The sequence below is a fragment of the Chamaea fasciata genome, unplaced genomic scaffold (genome assembly GCF_029207755.1).
Source record: "Chamaea fasciata isolate MVZ Bird 193981 ecotype frontalis unplaced genomic scaffold, bChaFas1.0.hap1 SCAF_2, whole genome shotgun sequence".
Lineage (NCBI taxonomy): Eukaryota > Metazoa > Chordata > Aves > Passeriformes > Sylviidae > Chamaea > Chamaea fasciata.
In genome coordinates, this window is record NW_027094087.1 from 21,214,972 (window position 1) to 21,233,183 (window position 18,212).

Here is an 18,212-nt window from a genome sequence, read left to right on the forward strand (position 1 = left end):
CCACATACCTTTGTCTGGCAGGAGACTGCTCGTCTCGTTACGAAGATAAAGTGAGCGGGAGAAGAGCCACAGTCGTGGGAATAGAATAAAACCTCACGGACTAGAAAATGAGTTTTCCTACTGCCAAGTGACGGATTGGAAAGTGCTGGGGGGGAGGTAGGATCCATCCACATCCGGACTACATCCCCCGGCAGCCTGCGCGCCGCCCCGCCGGCCTTCCCCTACCTGCGGCGCGCAGGTGGGCGCGGTGGCTGCCGGGGCTGGTAGTCCCTGGGGAAGGAAGGGAAGAGCAAGGAAGGGCAGGGCACGGCACGCCGGGCGGGCGGGCTGTGGAGCCATGGACAAGCTGAAGCGGGTGCTGAGCGGCCGCGACGCGGAGGAGCCGAGCGGCCTGGCCGAGGTAGCGCTGCGCTGCCGCTGCCGGGCGGGGGGACCCGGGCGCCCGTCCCCGGTGTGCTCGGCGCGGTGGCGGAGCAGCCAGCCCGGAGAGGGCGGCGGCGGCGGGCGGTCCCCAGCGGGCTCCGCCGGCGCTGGCCCCGCGCGTCCCGGTGCCTCGGCATCCCCCGGTGCCTCGGCATCCCCCGGTGCCTCGGCATCCCCCGCTCCCCGCGGGACACTCAGCAGGGTGCCGGGACAGCAGCGCAGCGCCTGAGAGGAAGTTTTCGCCCTTGGTAGGAGGCAAGAGCTACAAGTAAACAAGTTTCGCTTTTGTTTTTCTCCTCGTTTCCAGGTTATCGATGCGACTTCCTTAGGTTGGGGCACCCGAGTGAAAGGTTTCATTGCGTGTTTTGCGATCGGATGCCTGTGCTCGATCTTGGTAAGGACTTTTTGCCAGATCTCCCCAATATTTGAGTTTCAGCCCAGATAATTGCAGCCTCCTTCTGTGCTGTTGCTTGATTTTTCCGAGTCTCTGCGGAGACTTTTGACTCGGTTCCAGTTAGATGCAATACACTGACTCTTAACAAGAATGCCAATAAATGCGATTTACTTTCGCGCATGTAATTCTGCAGTTTGGCTTGAAGTTTTACTAAGATTTCTTTTGTGACGTGACATCTCTTGGATATATATATATTTGTTTCAATTTAAAACCTGTTAATTTTCCTCCCCTTTCTCGCAATTTTCCTTTTTAGGGTAGTTGTCTGCTGTGGATACCAAAGAAAGGGCTGGTACTCTTTGCAGTGTTTTATACCCTGGGGAATATTGCATCTATTGGGAGGTAACAGTCTTTATATATCATTTCCCTAATACAGATGAGAAACAAAAGCAGAATGATAGTGCATGAGTGGTAGAAACTGTTGCATTTGCAGATTTGCTTTTGTCGATAATTTTCTTGTCAAATTCTACAGAACAGCATTTCCCCAACAGTGCTCTGAAATCGTGAATAAAATTTTAGTTTTGTTTATTGTTATTAGTAATGCAGTCAAGGTAAAAGTTGCTCATCAGTAAACAAGAATCACACTCATGCTCTGAGCATTGAGGTTTTTTGATTTTGGTGGTTCCTCCTCCCCCAGATAAAAATAATTCTTTGCCATTTTGCATTTGGAAGTGTGCTGTGTGTTTTGGTGAATATGTTTGGGGTAGTCTGTCTGTCAGGGCAAACATATGGAGTAAAAATTTCATGGCCATCCAGGTTCCTGAGGCAGAGCCCTACATACTCTGACAGGCCCAGCTTTCTGTGATTGTGGAAAGTTAGCATGATGCAAGAAAGCATAAATAATGGAACTGGAAGTAATGTGCTAATGAGGCAGAATAATATAGTATATGAGGCAGAAATATCACTTTAGATAAAACTTTCACCTTGTATAATTGATCCAGTATCCATCACTAGGGCTCTCAATGAGGCTGCAGATCTGGTAAAGGATCAGAGAATGGATCCAGGCCTGAAAACAGCCTTTTATGTAAAGGAATTGAGCTGGATTACCTGGCAATCCATGCAGAAACTCTGTGGATGGTGTTCTTGAAAAGCAAGATTTTAAAAGCATTTTTGAAAAGCAGGTTAGAAAAGCATCTGTCAAGGATAATCTGATTGGAGCTGACCTTGGCCTATGCTTCGAACTTGATAGTTCCGCTCTGCTTCTGTTAATTTTAGCGGAACAAGTGTGAATAAAATTGTGAATACTTGCACAGAGAAAAGGGTGAATGGATTTTGTCTCGTTGTATAATCCCATTTCTTTTGTTATGCCTCACTGATTGCCATAACGACACAGTGAACTGATGCCCCTATGGCAGCAGACAATTCAGTCTTACCAAGTTTCACTTTTGCCTTTCTCATTTCTGTGTTCTTCTCGACCTGTTTTTCACAGCACTATGTTTCTTATGGGACCAATGAAACAATTGAAGCGGATGTTTGAGCCTACACGTTTGATCGCTACTATTGTTATGCTAGTAAGTGTCCGAGGAGTCGCTTTTAACTCATACAAACCTGGCAACAAGTTTCATTGTGAAGTCCTTTCAGATCCATTGCTATGGCTCAGCATGTGTCTGGGCGTGGTTTCTTGGTTCGTATTTCTTTGTCTTTTCTTAAAATGTCAAACATTGTGTATCTGCTGTATTGGAAAGGTGAGTGTAGGACCAGAAGAGGGCCTCTCTGTTAGGCAGGACTGAGCTGAAGCCAGCTTGTTTTGCTAAATGGGCATTAAGGATCTGTGACTGGTGTGTGTGAACCATGCATGTGCTTTTTTAGGGTGCTTGAGGTCACAACATTATATTTAGGTGTTGCCTAAGAAGTGAATGATGGGGAAACTAGGGGTTTTTTAAGTTGTCCTATGAATGTTGCTAGATATTTTATTTTGCGTAATTTTGTCTTTATATATTCTGTCTGATTGCCTTGAAAGAGCTGTGTAGGTATTTCTACCTTGATAAAGTCATGTCTTCATGACAAAGCAGCTGGGGAAACTGTGCCTTGGTCACCTTGCATTTGGGATCATCCCAACTGGCTGATAGCTTCAGAATGAAATTGCAAATTCAGCATTCAGTGGAGTGACCCTTGGAATTATTTTCTTTTCAGAAGATGGAAGTTATAGCAAACGTTGTGTTGTGTGTGTTTCTGTGTCTGAAAGTTGCTGCTAAGTTTCAGACCGACTCTTCTTTAAAGTACATGGATTTTTTTTTGTCTCTGCAGCTTTCCTGTTTTCTCCTGGCAAGTCAAAGAGTTGAAAGGTGGTTTAACTTGCATGAAACTCCTACTTTTAGTCTGAATGTCTTCAGAGTGTTTGCTTGGCATCAGCACTTCTCAATTTCTCTTTATGCATCCAGAGATGCTGCGGAGCTTGAGAAATTGACCGTGTATGCTTGCAGATCCAAGCAAGAAGCTACTGTGTGGTGTGTGTGTGTTTAGTATGCATTCAGGATGCCTAGAGTCAGGAGAATTCCTGGAATGTTGTTCACTGGGATAAAGCCCATCATTAGATGTATGATGCAGTATTTAGACCAATATACAAATCACCACATTAAAAGTAATGGAAGAGCTGCATTTATTGTCAGTACTGGTTGAGCTCAAGTGTATGATTTCTTTGGCAATGCATGTCTTGGTGCCTGAATATGCAGTACTATATGGGGTTCTTTCCATTCTAGCAGAAAGATGGACATTATAACCTCTAGTAGCACAATGGTACAGGTGCACGTAAAGGCTGTTAGGTGCTGATGAAGGAACATGAATTATCAGTATCTATCGTAGATAAATGAACTGTCATGTCTTAAACTGAAAATGCAAACTAATAGGAGGCTTCTGTTAAAACTGGGAGTTAAAGCAGAAAACAATCCTACTACCCCCAAGATTTTACCTGTAGTAAAGAAAGAAAGACACAGTGCAACTCTGAAAACAGAAAAAGTGCTGGTTTGAATGACTGTGCCTTACTTAAATATATACAGAGAACTACTAAGCAATAGCCCAAAGTTCTTGAAAGTCTAGCGTAGTTTTAATTGGTGAGCTTTTAAGTAATGACATAACTTCAATGCTGTGGTAACCATGTAATCATCAGGAACTGTGCTGAAGCAGAAAGACTAAGAGTGGTAACTAAAAAGTATTTTAAAAGTCTTACTTATGCAAAATGATGAAATGTGGTGTGTGGCTGTGACACCAAGAAGTGTGTGGGATGGAGCAGGGACCTGGAAAAGAGCTGTAGGAACCTCTTCCTCTTGCTCCTTTGCAGCCATAAAATCATTTTCTGGAGATACCAGGCTGATATTTCCTGATTGCTTTAATTCACTTCAGAAATGTAATAGCGAAAGCGTTTTAAATACAAGGAACTTTTAAATACAATGAACTCTTATGGTGCAGAATTGAATAAAACTGTGAAATGATGTAATTGATTTCTGTCTCTGTGAAGGAACCCATTACAGTGTTGCAATATTTATAGAAACTGGAGTTGTTTCTATTTTTAATTGAAGTAATCTGTTTTCTTCTAGCTGTGCCTCATACTAACACTGTGTTCTGCTTTCTGGGTGAGTACTGGAGTCCTGTATGTATATATAACTGGAGTTAATATAGCTGGAGAATATTTTAAAAGTAAGATTCTTACACTGTTGTCTCTGCTGTGTTTCTTCCCCCATCCCCTCCCCTCTCCAGTGGCGTAAGGCAGGACTCGCGCTGCTTTTCTGCATCTTACAGTTTTTTGCCATGGCATGGTGAGTGATTTCCTCCCTACACACTCCACTTTCTGTTGCACCTGACATCAGTAGCTGAATTGTGAGTGGTTTTTGACGTTGAGTTAGGTGGAAGGAAAATTTTTACCTTATCAATACCTTAGATTCAAGACAATGTGTCAGTGAGGAGCTGGCCTGTTCCCACTTCTTGATCTCTCACACTGCTTCAGAGGCTTTGGAAACAGAGCTCAGGGCTTCATTTCTGGAGGAAAGTTCCTTTGATTTCTCTGAGCTTGAACTGAGCTTGTTTTTTTTCCTCCCCTTTTAAATCAAATTGTTGCCTACTATCTGGTGTTCCTCTTTTACACTCTCCTGAATTTGTCTCGTTCAGAGACCCAGTTATGCCAATCAAATTGTCGGTGTTCTTCATGTTAACATACGGTCTGTGCAAGGTCACCAAAGGAGTGCACAAACTGATATGGACACTTAGCCAGCCCTCAGTGCTAATCTTGCCTACCTGTAGGTGTTGGAGCATGAAGAATACTGGATGTAGGAGAGCTGTGTTTAAAATGCTTTCACAACATCCCCCTCTATTTTGCCATAGTGTTTCATAGCCTGGCTTGGCTAAGATGGCTTGCAATGATACTCCTTCCTGTTACTCACAAACTCAAAGCTTCATTTTGGGTTTGTAACTTGCAGTTTAGAGTATCAAAAGGGTTGTTCTTGTTTGTGACTCTAATAAAATCTGACATGAAAAGTAACTTCCAAAATCTGTCTTCTTAGGTACAGCATTTCCTTCATACCATATGCAAGGTAAGCTTCCCTACTCTCTTACTCTTTTTCATTTTGAGGTTTAAGCATACAGAAGATAAGTTTAGAGAAGCATTGTCATGTGTACTTTATAAGGTTTTCCAAGGTGCAGGAAATACAAGTGGTTACATCTGAAAATGAAAATAAGCATCTTCTCTAGTTGGAGAACACAAATGGAGAAAATGAGAGTGCTTCCCATAGAAAAATGTAAGCCTGCTGACCAAATGCTGAGCATAAGGCTTGCCTTTGGAATGCCTGAATGTTGGTCCAAACTGCTACTAGACAAGTGGATTCTTCTGTGTCCCTTTTGTCCTGTTCTCCCCCGTGAGCACTGTTCTGTGTGAGCACACAGTTGTGTCTCCTGCCCCACCCTTCTGCAGTGCGCTGCCTCCGTGCAGCCTTGCTGGTGTCACTTCCCCAGCAGGTGGCCACTGAGCAGACCTGCTTGTATCTAAGGCGTTTGTTTGCAAATCATATTAGTGCAATTAATACATGGTCAGGTGATCTCCACAGTCCTCAGTGTCAGTGGGGTAGCAGCATGGAATGACTCTTATCCAGTAATGTAACTGAGGTGACTCTGACTCTCTTGTGTTTTTTTCTTTCTCCTGCCTATAGGGATGCTGTGAAGAAATGTGTTTCAGTCTGTCTGTCCTAACAGGAATACTGGATGCCTCACAAAGTTCTAGGAAGTTCTAGGTAGAACTGTGTTGAGATCACTGTGTTGTGTAGTTTCCTACTTCTGTTTTGAGCACGTGCCTTTCATCTGCTTGTTAGAAGCTCCTTGTGTTCCACCCAGTGTCTGCAGTTGCTTGAGTTTGTAAGCCATGGTGTCTGTGGGACAGGGGCTTGTGATCAAATGAAATACCGTCTGGCAGAAGAACTGGGCCGAGGTCCACAGTTTGGTGGTGATTCTTGCATAAATTCATGCATTTGGTTTTGCAAAAGTTTCAAAGTAATGTGTGAGGTATGTAAAGTGAAGACATTGTCTCTGATGGGTACGGGCCAGTTCTAGAGTTGAAAACTGATTTTTTACCAACAACTTGGGATTTTTTTAAATAGCCTTATGTCACTTAATCTTCACACTGTTTGCCTTGGATAATGAAATATTGGTATTCTTTCTTTTCCTGTCTCTCTTGCAAAATTTTAGGTTTATGAGACTTCTAAAGGCAAACAGTTCTGGACTAACCATGAAGTGTTTGCATCTTTAATGAAGTACTTAATTCTCGGTCTATACTGATAGTCTTTCGTTAAAATATATGAAAGAGATATTTAATCTGAAAAAACTTTTTCCTGTTGGAAAAGTACTCATAAAATGAGGTTCATCGATGTTTTCACTACCAGGAACCTGAATTCTTTTCCTTGCTCATGGTTGCAAGGTAGGAAGCTGACAGTTTTCACATGAAGTGAGGTGCTTCTCTTCTCCTCCAGCTGTAGCATAAGAACAATGCAAAGGGCATGGTAGGCAAGCAATAAAAGAATTTATGTATGTCCTTTCTCAAAGGACAAACTGCCATAATGTCGAAGTGGGCTATTGTTTTTAAGCAGCCTTCGTCAGGGAGAAGACATTTTCTTCTGAACTTGTAAATAAGTTAAAACTCCAGCTTTTCTCTTTGTTTCTTTGTAAGTGGAATCAGTTTTCTTTCTGCTAAAACTCTTGCACACACCAGAGAACTTCTCTGCATGGTGGAGAAAGCACAATATACTATTACCTGTGGTAGTCAGGAAACCATGAAACAATCCCAGTTCCAAACAAGCGCTGAGCAGTCTGTATCCAAATTCCAAGGCCACTCTGTATTCTGTTTATCTTCTGAGCTACATGTAATCATTTACTTCCACAGCATTGCAGTGGTCAGTCTAATATCTGAGCACAGATTCCTGCTTCTGCTGTGTGAGATAGTGTTTAACTGCTTTCCCCTTTCCTTTTACCAAACTGTCTTGCTGGAGCCAGTGTTTAAGATGATGGTTTTCCAGTGTACTCTAGTGGGAACTGAAGCATCTCTTCCTCAATCTTCCAAGAGTTTTGTTGTTTAAGAGCATTGTGTTTGCATGGCAAGTGTAACCTTGACTCGTACCACAAAGATTTTAATGTAGGAAAAACCTAGACCTACTTGGCTGTAAAGTATAAGCTCACAGTGAAGGCAAATAGTTCTACAGCTTCCAGAAAGTTACTAAGAAATTAATTAATCCAAAATCTTAAATTTAAGTGTCCTGCTGATAATTTATGAAGCTCCGTACTACTCACCTGTAAGGATCCTCTAAAATAAAAAGAAAATTAAAGATTCCCTTTTGCAAATGGTATGAAAGGGAGATTTTGGCAAGTGTTCTGTGGATTCCAGGTGGCTAGAATTACTGTTGCAAAGGCATTTGAATGGAAAATGCCACCTTGGAAAGATGGCACTGATGTTGGGATGAATCAATTAGGCAGATTCAAGCACTGTGTCCTGGTGCTTTTGTTATCTCCCAGGATTTAGAAGTTAGTGTTGAAATAAATATGTTGACTATTACTCTCCTTGAAAAGAAGATTTGGTTAAATGCCCAAGAGAGACTGGGAATTAAAGAAAACCAATCCTTCTTTTCCCTGGCTGATCTAAGACAAGTGTCTAAACTGATGTGTGTCTTTTTTTTATCAGGGAGTAAGTTCAAAACCTAATTTACATCTGTCAAAGGACCTATGCCTGTCTTTTCTTAGGACTTTGATAATGTTTACAGAACTCTGTTGTATAAGGGAAATTGAAATGCAGCACTAATGCCTTTTACATTCCAATATTCCTTTAATTTTAACATCTCTGAATATTCCTGGAAAAAGCTACAAGCACAGTATCCATTGTTTCTCCTTCCCCTCTCCAGCTAAGTTACATTAACCCCGATCATCATTCCAGGTTCAGCAGCCATGATAATGGAATTTGACTTTTGTTGCCCTTTGGTGTTGTTTTCTGTTCCTGGGGACATCAGACAGTAGGAGAGACTTGCCATATTCTTGCCAATATTTGAAACATACTCAGGGTTTGTTGCTTCATCTACAAGCAGTTTTATTTTAAATTGCTCCCCCAGAATAAAACTCTTTCTTACTCACTTTTAAATAGTAGTAGTGAGACTGTTGGCAAATTTAGCAGCAAAAGAAATTTCCACTTTACTGAAGTACTTTATTTTATATGATTTTTACGTAACTGGGGAGTAAACTATATGAATATTCCCTCTTGAGTAGTTTTCAATCTAAATTAGATTACACCATTATACTTTTTTTTTTTTTTTTTGTCATTAAACCTACTTTGTGTTATGTTTTGACATCATCAGCTTTGGTTATGTGCTTGGCAGGAAGCATGGTGGGTATTTCTGAAGCTTTCCATCTCACTGTCCTTGAGGGCAGAAATGTTTGTTGTGTTCACTCTACTGCAAATAGACAGTTTGTGGTTTGAATCACAAAGCTCCTTCCTTCCCAAAGTCCTTGCTCAGTTGCCTACAGCACCTAATTCAAGGCTGATCCCTCTAAGGAAACTTCTTTGGTGCTGGGTGCCCATCTCAGTGGGATTTGGTGTTTTAACAGAAAGTGCTTTTTGCTCAGCCTGTTGACCAATTTGTCCACTTTTTTTTTTTAAAACTTTTTGCTGTACAGATAACATAACCTCAACCAAGCAGCCTTAGCATACAGTTCTGGCAGGAAATTTCTATATCCTGGATCAGCTGACTCTCCAGCTACATTAGAAAGGGAAATAGGGAGGGTGGTAGTTATCTGTTCCCAATGTACTGAGACTCTATACATTGAAATATGAATTTTTTTTCACTACTTCAAGGTTTTGCTCTGTTTTATATGATGAAGTCCGTTATGAATACTGGTACTATCTGAAATGGTTCTACACTGATGATGTGAACAATTTAATCTCATTTAGTATTTACAGTAATAAGATTGTTCACAAGTTGTTACAAAAACCAAGAAAGAATTTTCTGCCACAAGTTGAAATTCTTTTCAGAAACCGTGTTTTTAAAGGGGAAAATGTGTTGGGCTCTATGTGTGCTTCCAACTTCCTGAGAACAGCTCTTGCTTCATTTTGGTACTTAATCATGTTTATGAAAGTGAGATCACCGTGCTATTGCAAACTGAGAAGGAGTAGGACGTTTAAACACATTTATCTTAAATACTGATGTTTACAACCATAGCAAATGCTGACCATTTTGGAGGGAAAGCACACAAATGGTTTACTGTCTTAAAACCACGTGCCTCACTGTAGTGTGACCACTAAATTTTTTACCAGCTGTGGAATTGTTTTGTAAAATAAAAACCAAACTCAGAAATTCTCTGCAATGTTTTATACTGTTACTGATTCTGTTTGCTGATGTGCTTTTTCTATGTATTTACACTGTTTGATCTCTACTTTGATAAACATCTCTTTTTCTGACTTACAACTTTCTCTGTAATGAAGTGAAACCCTTACAAGTGCTGTTCATTTCCTTCAATAAAGTTATCACTGCATTAAATGAATTGTTCTTGTGGTTAGTGTTCTTAATGTTCTTATGGCTTTTTAAATGATGCTGGTTCTCCAGATGATGCTGAAATTGCTATGGATAGTTTGTTTCCTTTTGTTAGTGTGTTTGGTTTTATTAAAATTGTCTGTCCTCGCTTTCTTTGCTGTGCACACAACTTGTACTGCTGGGGGGAGTTTTTCTGTCACCAATGTTTTGCAGCAGCTTCACCCAGCAGTTGCAGGCACCTGGTTGGCCAGAGTGGAGTTGTTAAGATGAAATGATATTTTTATTACTTCTTATTTTTTACCTCAACACTCAGCCTAGGTATGCCAACAAGCTATCTTTAGTCCATGCTAGAGAGAAAATAATGCCTGGTGCTATTCTGTCAGCAAAGAAATCAGGAAGCATAATGCCTCTGAAACAAATAGTGCTCTGAGTGCTGATGTACACTCAATAAAATGTAAGTTAAGTAAAATATCAATGATTTATGAAGGTGTGTTAAAATAATTAGAAGCAATTATTTTATTTTTTTAACTTTCAAAAAGCTGGTCTGTTCAAGTGTGTGCCTACTGTGCATCCAAAGACCTGCTGTGGTTTAATATTCTTTGGCAGTGTATCCAGGCTGTGTGTGCATCAGGCTGTTCAGGGTATGTTACACTGTCTCCTAATTGACAGGCAGGTGGGGTTTTTTTCCTGTCTGCAAGGGTGGTGGTGAGACTTATGTGCCGTGGGAGACTGTGTTAGGTTTTCAGTTATCTTTTTTTCTTGGTATTTTTTTGATTGTTCTTCTGAGAAAGTTGTCTCGCAACTGACTGAACTGAAATTTCTGTCCTACAAGAAACTCCAAATTTGCATTTGGAATACAAGCAGCAGCCTGTCTTCTGCAGTATAGAAACCTAGGGGCTTGCAATTTATCTTTTTGAAAAAGTTAGAGTGTCCCAGGAATGTCAGGAAAGCTGGATATATCTGTGTCGTATCAAGACAACTGTAATTCCTCAAAGGGCAATAAACCCTTTGCATGTCTAATAGTTTAAAGGTATTTTTCTTGCCTAACTCAACCTCCTGCATAGCAAAAAAGCTGTTGAACTTTGCCACTTCATTCTCATGCTGAGGTCTTAATACTTGAATGATTAAAAAAATAAAGTGAAATCTTCATTTGAAATTCCTAAACGATCAGCTGCCCTGAAGCTCATTCTTGTGGATTAATGAATTTGCTCCTTAGAAATGCTCTGAAAGAGTTTGTCAGTTGTGCTACAGCATCTAGTCCCTGAATCCCATTACCTTGCAAAGTCACCAGCTTTCAAATTCAGTGACAAGGCTCTTGGAAAGCTGCTGTAATGTCTGCCCCTTTCCCTTCTTCCCCAGGGTCTGATTTGCAAGAGAAGGTATTTCATGGATGTGAGTCATTCAAAGGTGGGGGTTGATAGTTATTTCCATCCCTTGCTTGTACCTTTCCTGTTGACCTCAGCCTTGGTTGCGATATGTGTGGGGTACAGGCTTGTAACTGCCCAGCCATGAAGTGCTGGAGATTCTTAAAGGGAAAAAATTCTGTTTTTCTCACTTTTCAGAAGAAAGCTGCTGGTGAATTAGAGATGGAATAGTCTATTTAAGCTGCCAATCTTTGGGATTGCTATTTTAAGTTAGCCTGGTTGAAACCCTTTTAAGTTTCTCTTGCGTTCCCTTGTGGCATGTCTAAGACAAGTTATTCTTAAGAATTCGTGCTTCAAAACCTCCATGGGAATAAGTGTGGAGTAACATGGGTGTAGTGTAAAAATGGTACGATGAAAGTGTCACCTGGTCAGCGTGATTTCATTGCAGCTCTGAGGGGCTGTCATGCCCTGGGAGCTGGGGAAGTACTGAAACCTGGAGAGGGGCTTTGTACAAGGGCACATAGTGACAGGACAAGGGTGAATGGCTTAATACTGGAAGAGGGGAGGTTTAGATTAAGGATTAGGAAGAAATCCTTTGCTGTGAGAGTAGTGAGGCACGGGATCAGATTGCCCAGAGATGCTCTCGATGCCCCATCCCTGGAAGTGTTGAAGGCCAGGCTGGATGGGGCTCTGAGCAACTTGGTCTAGCAGAAGGTGCCCCTGGCCATGGCAGAGGAGCTGGAACAAGATGATCTTGAAAGTCCCTTCCAACCCAAACCATTCTATGATGCAATATGTGGTGTGAAAAGAAAATATTTTGTCATAGGCATATGTTCCTGTGGTTTGTGTGTAACAGGATGTGTCAGGTTCATGGCTTTTGGAGAATCAACTGCTATGACGGAGTTACACTTGCAACTTGTTACCCCTCATCGTTAGCAGAAAGCTTTAACCTCCACATCCAAGTCAAAAGTGCATGTTTGGTTTGCCCAATAAACACTGAATGCATTACTTTCCTTCTGAGATGTTGTAAGTAGAACTTAAAACTTTGCTTAGAATCTCTTACTTTTAAAATTATTTTCTTATCCTAAAGATGAGAACAGTAATAGTATCTTCCTCTAGGTGATAATTCACATCTGAAAACATCACTGAAGATCTTCAAGTCGAAATAAACAAATTAGGGAAAAGTATAATTATTGTGTAAAACAAACTAAGTTACATTTATCACCAGCACGATTACATATATTTAGTTTGCTGTCAGTGTTTCAGTGACGGGGCTGCAGGAGTGGTTTCCCTGAGAAGCTGCCAGAAACTTTCCATCTGTTGATAGAGCCAAGGCCAGCTTGTTCCAAGATGAACCCACTGCTGGCCAAGGCTGAACCCACCAGCAACAGTGGTAGCACCTCTGGGGTAATGTATTTGAGGAGAAAAAACCCTTGCACTAATGCAGCCAAAGAGATGGGAGGGGATCTGTGAGAGGAACAGCCCTGCAGACACCCAGGTCAACGGAGAAGGAGGGGCAGGAGATGCTCTGGGTACCAGAGCCTGTGGTGCTGACCACGGTGAGGCAGCTGTGCCCCACAGCCCCTGGAGGTCCATGGGGATGCAGAGACCCACCTGCCAGAGCAGATGGATGCCCATAGGAGGCTGTGATTTGTGGGAAGACCAAGCTGGAGCAGACTCCTGGACAGAGGAGCCCACACCAAAACAGGTTTGCTGGCAGGACTTGTGACCCTGCAGAGGATCCACACTGCAGCAGCCTGTTCCTGAAGGATTGCACCCCATGGAAGTGACCCATACTAGAGCACTATGTGAAAATCTGGAGGCTGTGGGAAGGACTGATGGAGAAGTTCATGGAGGACTGTTTTCCATACGAGGAATCCTGTGGTGGAACAGGGGAAGAATGTGAGGAGTCCTTCCACTGAGAAGGTCACTGGTAGGGAGGAGGTAGAGAAAATCAGGAGGAAAGTTAGGCCTGGGAAGAAATGAGGGGTGGAGGGAAGGTGTTTTAACATTTGGTTTTATTTCTTGTTAGCTTACTCAGTTTTGATTGATAATAAATTAAACTAATTTCCCCAAGTCCAGCCTGTTTTGCTCATGATGATAACTGATGAGTGATCTCTCCCTGTCCTTATTTCAATCCATGAGCCTTTTGTAGTATTTTCTCTGTCCCTGCTGAGGAGGGCAGAGGATGGGAGACACAGAGTAGTACCCACCCTTTGGCGGGTACCTGGCACCCATCCAGGGTTAATCCATCGCACTACATTAGTCTTTTTCTTTGGGTTTGTTGGGTTTTTTTCTTCCTTCTCTTTTTAAAAAGCAGAAAGATTGCTGTGGAAAGCCTTCCCTGCTCTCTGGGCTCAGAATTCATCTCAGTATAATCTCAGTTATATCACCAGACTGGGAGGTACCACTCAAGCTGCCTTCCTTTCTGGTAAAAACATACCTGGGGTAAGTTATTGAAACTGTCCCCTCACCCCCACATTAATGAAAAGGCTAATCTTCTTTAAATCTCCTCTAGCCTAGCAATCTCTTAAGGGGCTGGATACATGATTAAAAAACAGAAGGAAAGCAGCTGTCTTTTTATCCATTCTTAATTATTCCGTGGTAGTTGATAGGTGTTGATTTCCTGGGAGTGTCATGGTGATGGAGGTTATATTTCCCTGTGTTGTTGGGACTCCGTGTTCAGAGGGGGGTTAGTTGAATGCTGCAGTGGGAGCTTTGGAGATGGAAAGAATGAGTCTTATTCTCTGCAATTTCATCTGATGATGAAGGGCTGTCTTTTCTTTGGAAACGTGCAGCTAAAGGCCAAAAAACAGCTATCCAGTGTCAAGGCAAGAAAAGCCTCTTTAATTACCTTTTTTCTTGTTTGCTTCCCCCCCCCCCCCCCCCTCCTTCTTTCTGTGTACCTCACCAGCTGGTGGCCAGGGGCATTTAAGAACAACCTTAATTAGAAAGTCAAAAATAACCTCTTGCTTTTTCCCGCTGTAACTTGGTGAGTGAAGTCCAATAAGTGTTGCAGGATTGTTGTGATTTTTCTTTCACTGCTCTTCCCAGTCCTCATTGCTTCATTTAAAATATGAGTTACTAAATTCTTATTAGTAAGTTGGAGATGATGGTGAGTTTTGTGCTTGCATTTTGAGATAGTTCTGTCTGTCTATGAGCCACAAGGAGTCTAATCCCTGCTTGGAAGTGCCCAGCTCTCCCAGCTGGGTTTCAGGGAAAGCTTACAAATTTGCAGGTTTTGTAGGGGCACTTTCTGTTCCTTCTGCCACCCCTGCTGATTTGCTTGTCTAATTAAATGGGTGACAAGTGCAAGAGGGACAGTAAACAGTCCTCTTTCCTTTGGTCCTGCTGTGTCCCAATTGCAGTGGCACTGGCTGTCAGTCACCAGGAACATCTACGGTGCTCCTCTGTAAGTCCAGCTACCTTTTCTTCAGATGTCAGGTTCAGGGAGATTTTACTTTCAGCCAAGAAATAACCCACGTCTGAAAATGGGTTGTTCTCTGTGCCCTGGCAATACCTACAGCCAGTGACCTTAATCTGTTTGTGCCTCTGTTTCAGCACCTGTAGACATGGAAAAATTAATCTTGCAAGAAAGTAGGAGAAAGAAGGGTTGCTTGGAAAGTATTCCAAGCTGTTATTTAGGTGAATAGTGGGACAGAAGATTAGAGGATGTCTCTCACTTCTCCCAGAACAGGCTAAATATTCAAAGTAAATTTCCACAAATAGTATTTTTGTTAAATGAAAAGCCAACAATAAGAAAAAAAAATGTGACTGAATCAATCCGGTTTCTGTCTGCAGCCCTCTCCCATGACAGCTATGTGACACAGAAACAGTGCACAATGCAAAGAAGCTTCATTAATGGAATCTGGAAGTGTGTTTTAAAGTAAAATCTCAGGCCCAAGTACATTCAGCTGATCATGTGCTTGCATACTTGTAAACTTATTATTTTTTTGGCTAATTCTTTTAGGTTGGAAAGATATGTCAGTGGCGAACTGTGCCTTCTGCTACATACAAAACAAATTGCTGTCTTAGAGATGAAACAACCTTTGCCATGCTGAAAATAGTAATTAGGCTGTTCCCACTAACCAACCACAGGTAACTACTCTCATTTTGGAAGATGATGTAGTTTCAGGCGTCCTGAGCTATGACAACATAGTTACTAAAATTCAAACTGTGTGAAAGTCAGGTATTTTAAGTTGTTAGATTTGTTATTTTGTTTATTTGTTATTTGTTATTTTTTCCTCTGTCCAACAATCAGACACCTTTTATGAGTGATAACCATAAGCATGTGAGTGTTACCCACTTCTGGGATCTGAAAGTACATTTAATTACTATGCAAGATACAAGTTTTAGTATGATACTCCAAAGTAAAAACATTCATGCTTCTCCCTTAGGGATGCTAGTTGTAAAAAACGTCCAGTCTTACGGGTGAAAAACTCTCTTCCCAACCCACTACTGGAACAGGTCCATTGTCCATTCCTTCCATATACCCCTCCTTCTCTACAGCTCCATCCCAGGAGTGCTTTGGGCAAGCAGTGCACTCCAAGCAGGACCTCCCTTTCTTTTGCTTTGTGGCAGCCTCCATTTCCAATCCATCTTTGCTGAGCATATTCCTTACCTCTAGTGATGCACCAGTGTCTGCTGCTGAGAGAGTTTCACGTCCTCTTATGAAAACCCTTCCACCAACATGAACTGTTGTTGCATTTTTGCATGCTTTTGGTTTCCTTTAAGTTCTAAGCATCTTGAGGAAGGTAGATGGGATCTGATTTTTGGAGGCCCTAACCCAGTATCACTCCACTTGAAGCCCTGCAGGTGAGGTGGGCAGTGAGTACATCTGAAAGCCAGGTTGCTTCTCTTTTTATTTGTCTATAGAAAGAACTGTGTGTAACTACTGGAATATTATTACTTTTATGAGCTGTTGTCTCTTTACCTGCCCTAACTTTGAATCTCCTGATTTCTGTGCAACTGTATCTAAAAAGGCTGTATGGAAACAGGGCTTCAGCAAAAAAACTCCCAAAGTAACATGCCCCTTTTTTAGAACTTACTGAAAACCTGAAGATGTTCAACTGAAATTCACGGCACTTCCACCAGCTCCAATTTCTCTGTCTATTTGCATCTGTAGTATAATAAAATTTAAAACTGTCTCACATAATCTCCTATGCAATTCCTATGCCATTTGATCACATGCAGGGAAAAATTACAGTAGTAGCTTCTCTCTCCTCTTTGAGTATTTGGAGAGGGAAACCCAAACATAAGCACATTTCATTTCCACTAGCATCCCTGAGATGGAATTATTTTTCCAAATGCAAAGTGTACCTAAGGTACACTTCCAGGTGTACCTTCCAGGTACCTAAATATCCTACAGATTTTGAAGTGCATTTTTTTAATTGTTCAGCAGTGAAAGTGGGCTGTTTATCAACTAGAAGTTGTTATCTGATGCCTGCTAATGTAACTCACCTGAGTTCACTTAAAAAATAATCTAGGTATTTCTGTTCTGAGTTGACAATTCAATAAAAGAAGAAGGGAAGAGGTGTCAGAGTATGAAGTTCAAAAGCAGCATAGAATCATAGAATGATTTGGGTTGGAAGGGTGCCAAATAAGGTGCCATCAAGCTCAGGCCATTGTTGTTTAGGTGGATGGTACCTCTCAAGTTTTTTAAAGGCAAAATCTGTTGAGCCTTGTCAAATGATGGATTTAACTTAAATTCTGTTTTATAAAGTCTGCCATACTCTTTCTTGTCTGTAAAAACCCCAGCAGTGATCCACCAAGTCATTTTGTCTTTCTAAAAGAGACAGAAGCACAGAAATTCAACAGGGACAATTGAATTGAAAGAATGCAAAGTTCTCAATAAGCAGACAGAAAATGTATTTCTCTAAAAATGACCTCTAGGACTACGTTTTCATCATTAAGTCCCTGATTGTGTCATGTCCAACAGATCACAAATTTTAAAGACATTATCAGAGATACATGTATCAGGAGAAATTAGGTAATCCAGCATTCATTATGTACCAAAGCCCAGTGTTTACCAGTCACTGTTATTTGTGGGGCTTCCCCCCTCCAGCAGGGGACTGAACCCACATCTCTCGTCTCCTTGGCTGAATACTGAAATTGTTGGAGTCCTCAGTAAAATGGTGGCTCTTTTTTGTGGAGGGCGTGTGTTGTTGGATCAGGCTTGTCAGAGAAGGTCTCAACATGAGGTTAGAGGGAATGACTTTTTGGGATGCTGAGGGAGCTTTTGCATGAGGGGGACCTTGAGTTGGTGAGCAATGCCAGGCCTCAGGCAATTAAGCTTATACCAGCCCCAGAAGTGTGCAGTCTGCCCCTGGAAACACAGCCAGAGAGGCATTCAGCCACCTGTAAGGTGCAGCAGGGGCTTTTTGAATGACGGTGGGACCAAGGGTTGGACACAATGTCCACCGGCAATGGAGTGTACGGTTGCTGCCTTCTCCCTGTGCGTTGAAACTTTAGTGCAGAAAGCTCTCTCGCTGTTATATTTTGATTTAGGAATGTAGAGGAATGAGGTTAATGCATTTATGCAACATTCTTGGGGAAAATATTTTAAGACAACCTTCTCTGTGTAACTATCTTGACTCTTCCCAGCTCCTTCAGTTAGAGTCCGCACCAGCGTGAATGCAATTTCCATGCATTGTTTCAGTCTGGAAATGAAACAATTTTCATTAATGGAAACCTGGTTCTCAAGCAGAACAATTAGACCCACTTCAGGTTGAAAAAAGATAAAAGCATGCTAATTTGGATGGAGGACTCTTCTTTCAAGGCAGCCAATTGAGTCATCAGCCAGCCACCCACCTGACTGTCTAACAGGTAATTAGGAGATAGTCCTCTTTTTGTGTGGAGCGTGTGCGTAAACCTCCACACACTGGTGTCACTGCCCATTGGGACTTCGAGGGGAAAGAGCTAGGCAGTGGCAAAAGAGTGAGGAGAGCACGTTAGTCAGACGGTGCCCAATGAACTGACTTCTTTTTT

General features: G+C 41.9%; 1 protein-coding gene across 1 annotated transcript; it reads left to right on the top strand.

The window, feature by feature from the left end:
• The first annotated feature begins 285 nt into the window (after positions 1-285).
• On the top strand, positions 286-9,871 carry SFT2D2 (SFT2 domain containing 2). The gene is made up of 8 exons (XM_066175221.1): positions 286-400; positions 731-817; positions 1,131-1,216; positions 2,304-2,385; positions 4,408-4,443; positions 4,568-4,626; positions 5,368-5,397; positions 6,010-9,871. The coding sequence occupies exons 1-8, from the start codon at positions 338-340 to the stop codon at positions 6,047-6,049; spliced, it is 483 nt and encodes a 160-aa protein (XP_066031318.1). The 5' UTR covers positions 286-337; the 3' UTR covers positions 6,050-9,871.
• Positions 9,872-18,212: the final 8,341 nt, after the last annotated feature.

Coding starts and splice junctions, on each gene's coding strand:
- SFT2D2 (XM_066175221.1), top strand. CDS start 338: ATGGACAAGCTGAAGCGGGTGCTGAGCGGCCGCGACGCGGAGGAGCCG. Junction 401..730: donor AGCCGAGCGGCCTGGCCGAG/GTAGCGCTGCGC, acceptor CCTCGTTTCCAG/GTTATCGATGCGACTTCCTT. Junction 4,444..4,567: donor CACTGTGTTCTGCTTTCTGG/GTGAGTACTGGA, acceptor TCCCCTCTCCAG/TGGCGTAAGGCAGGACTCGC.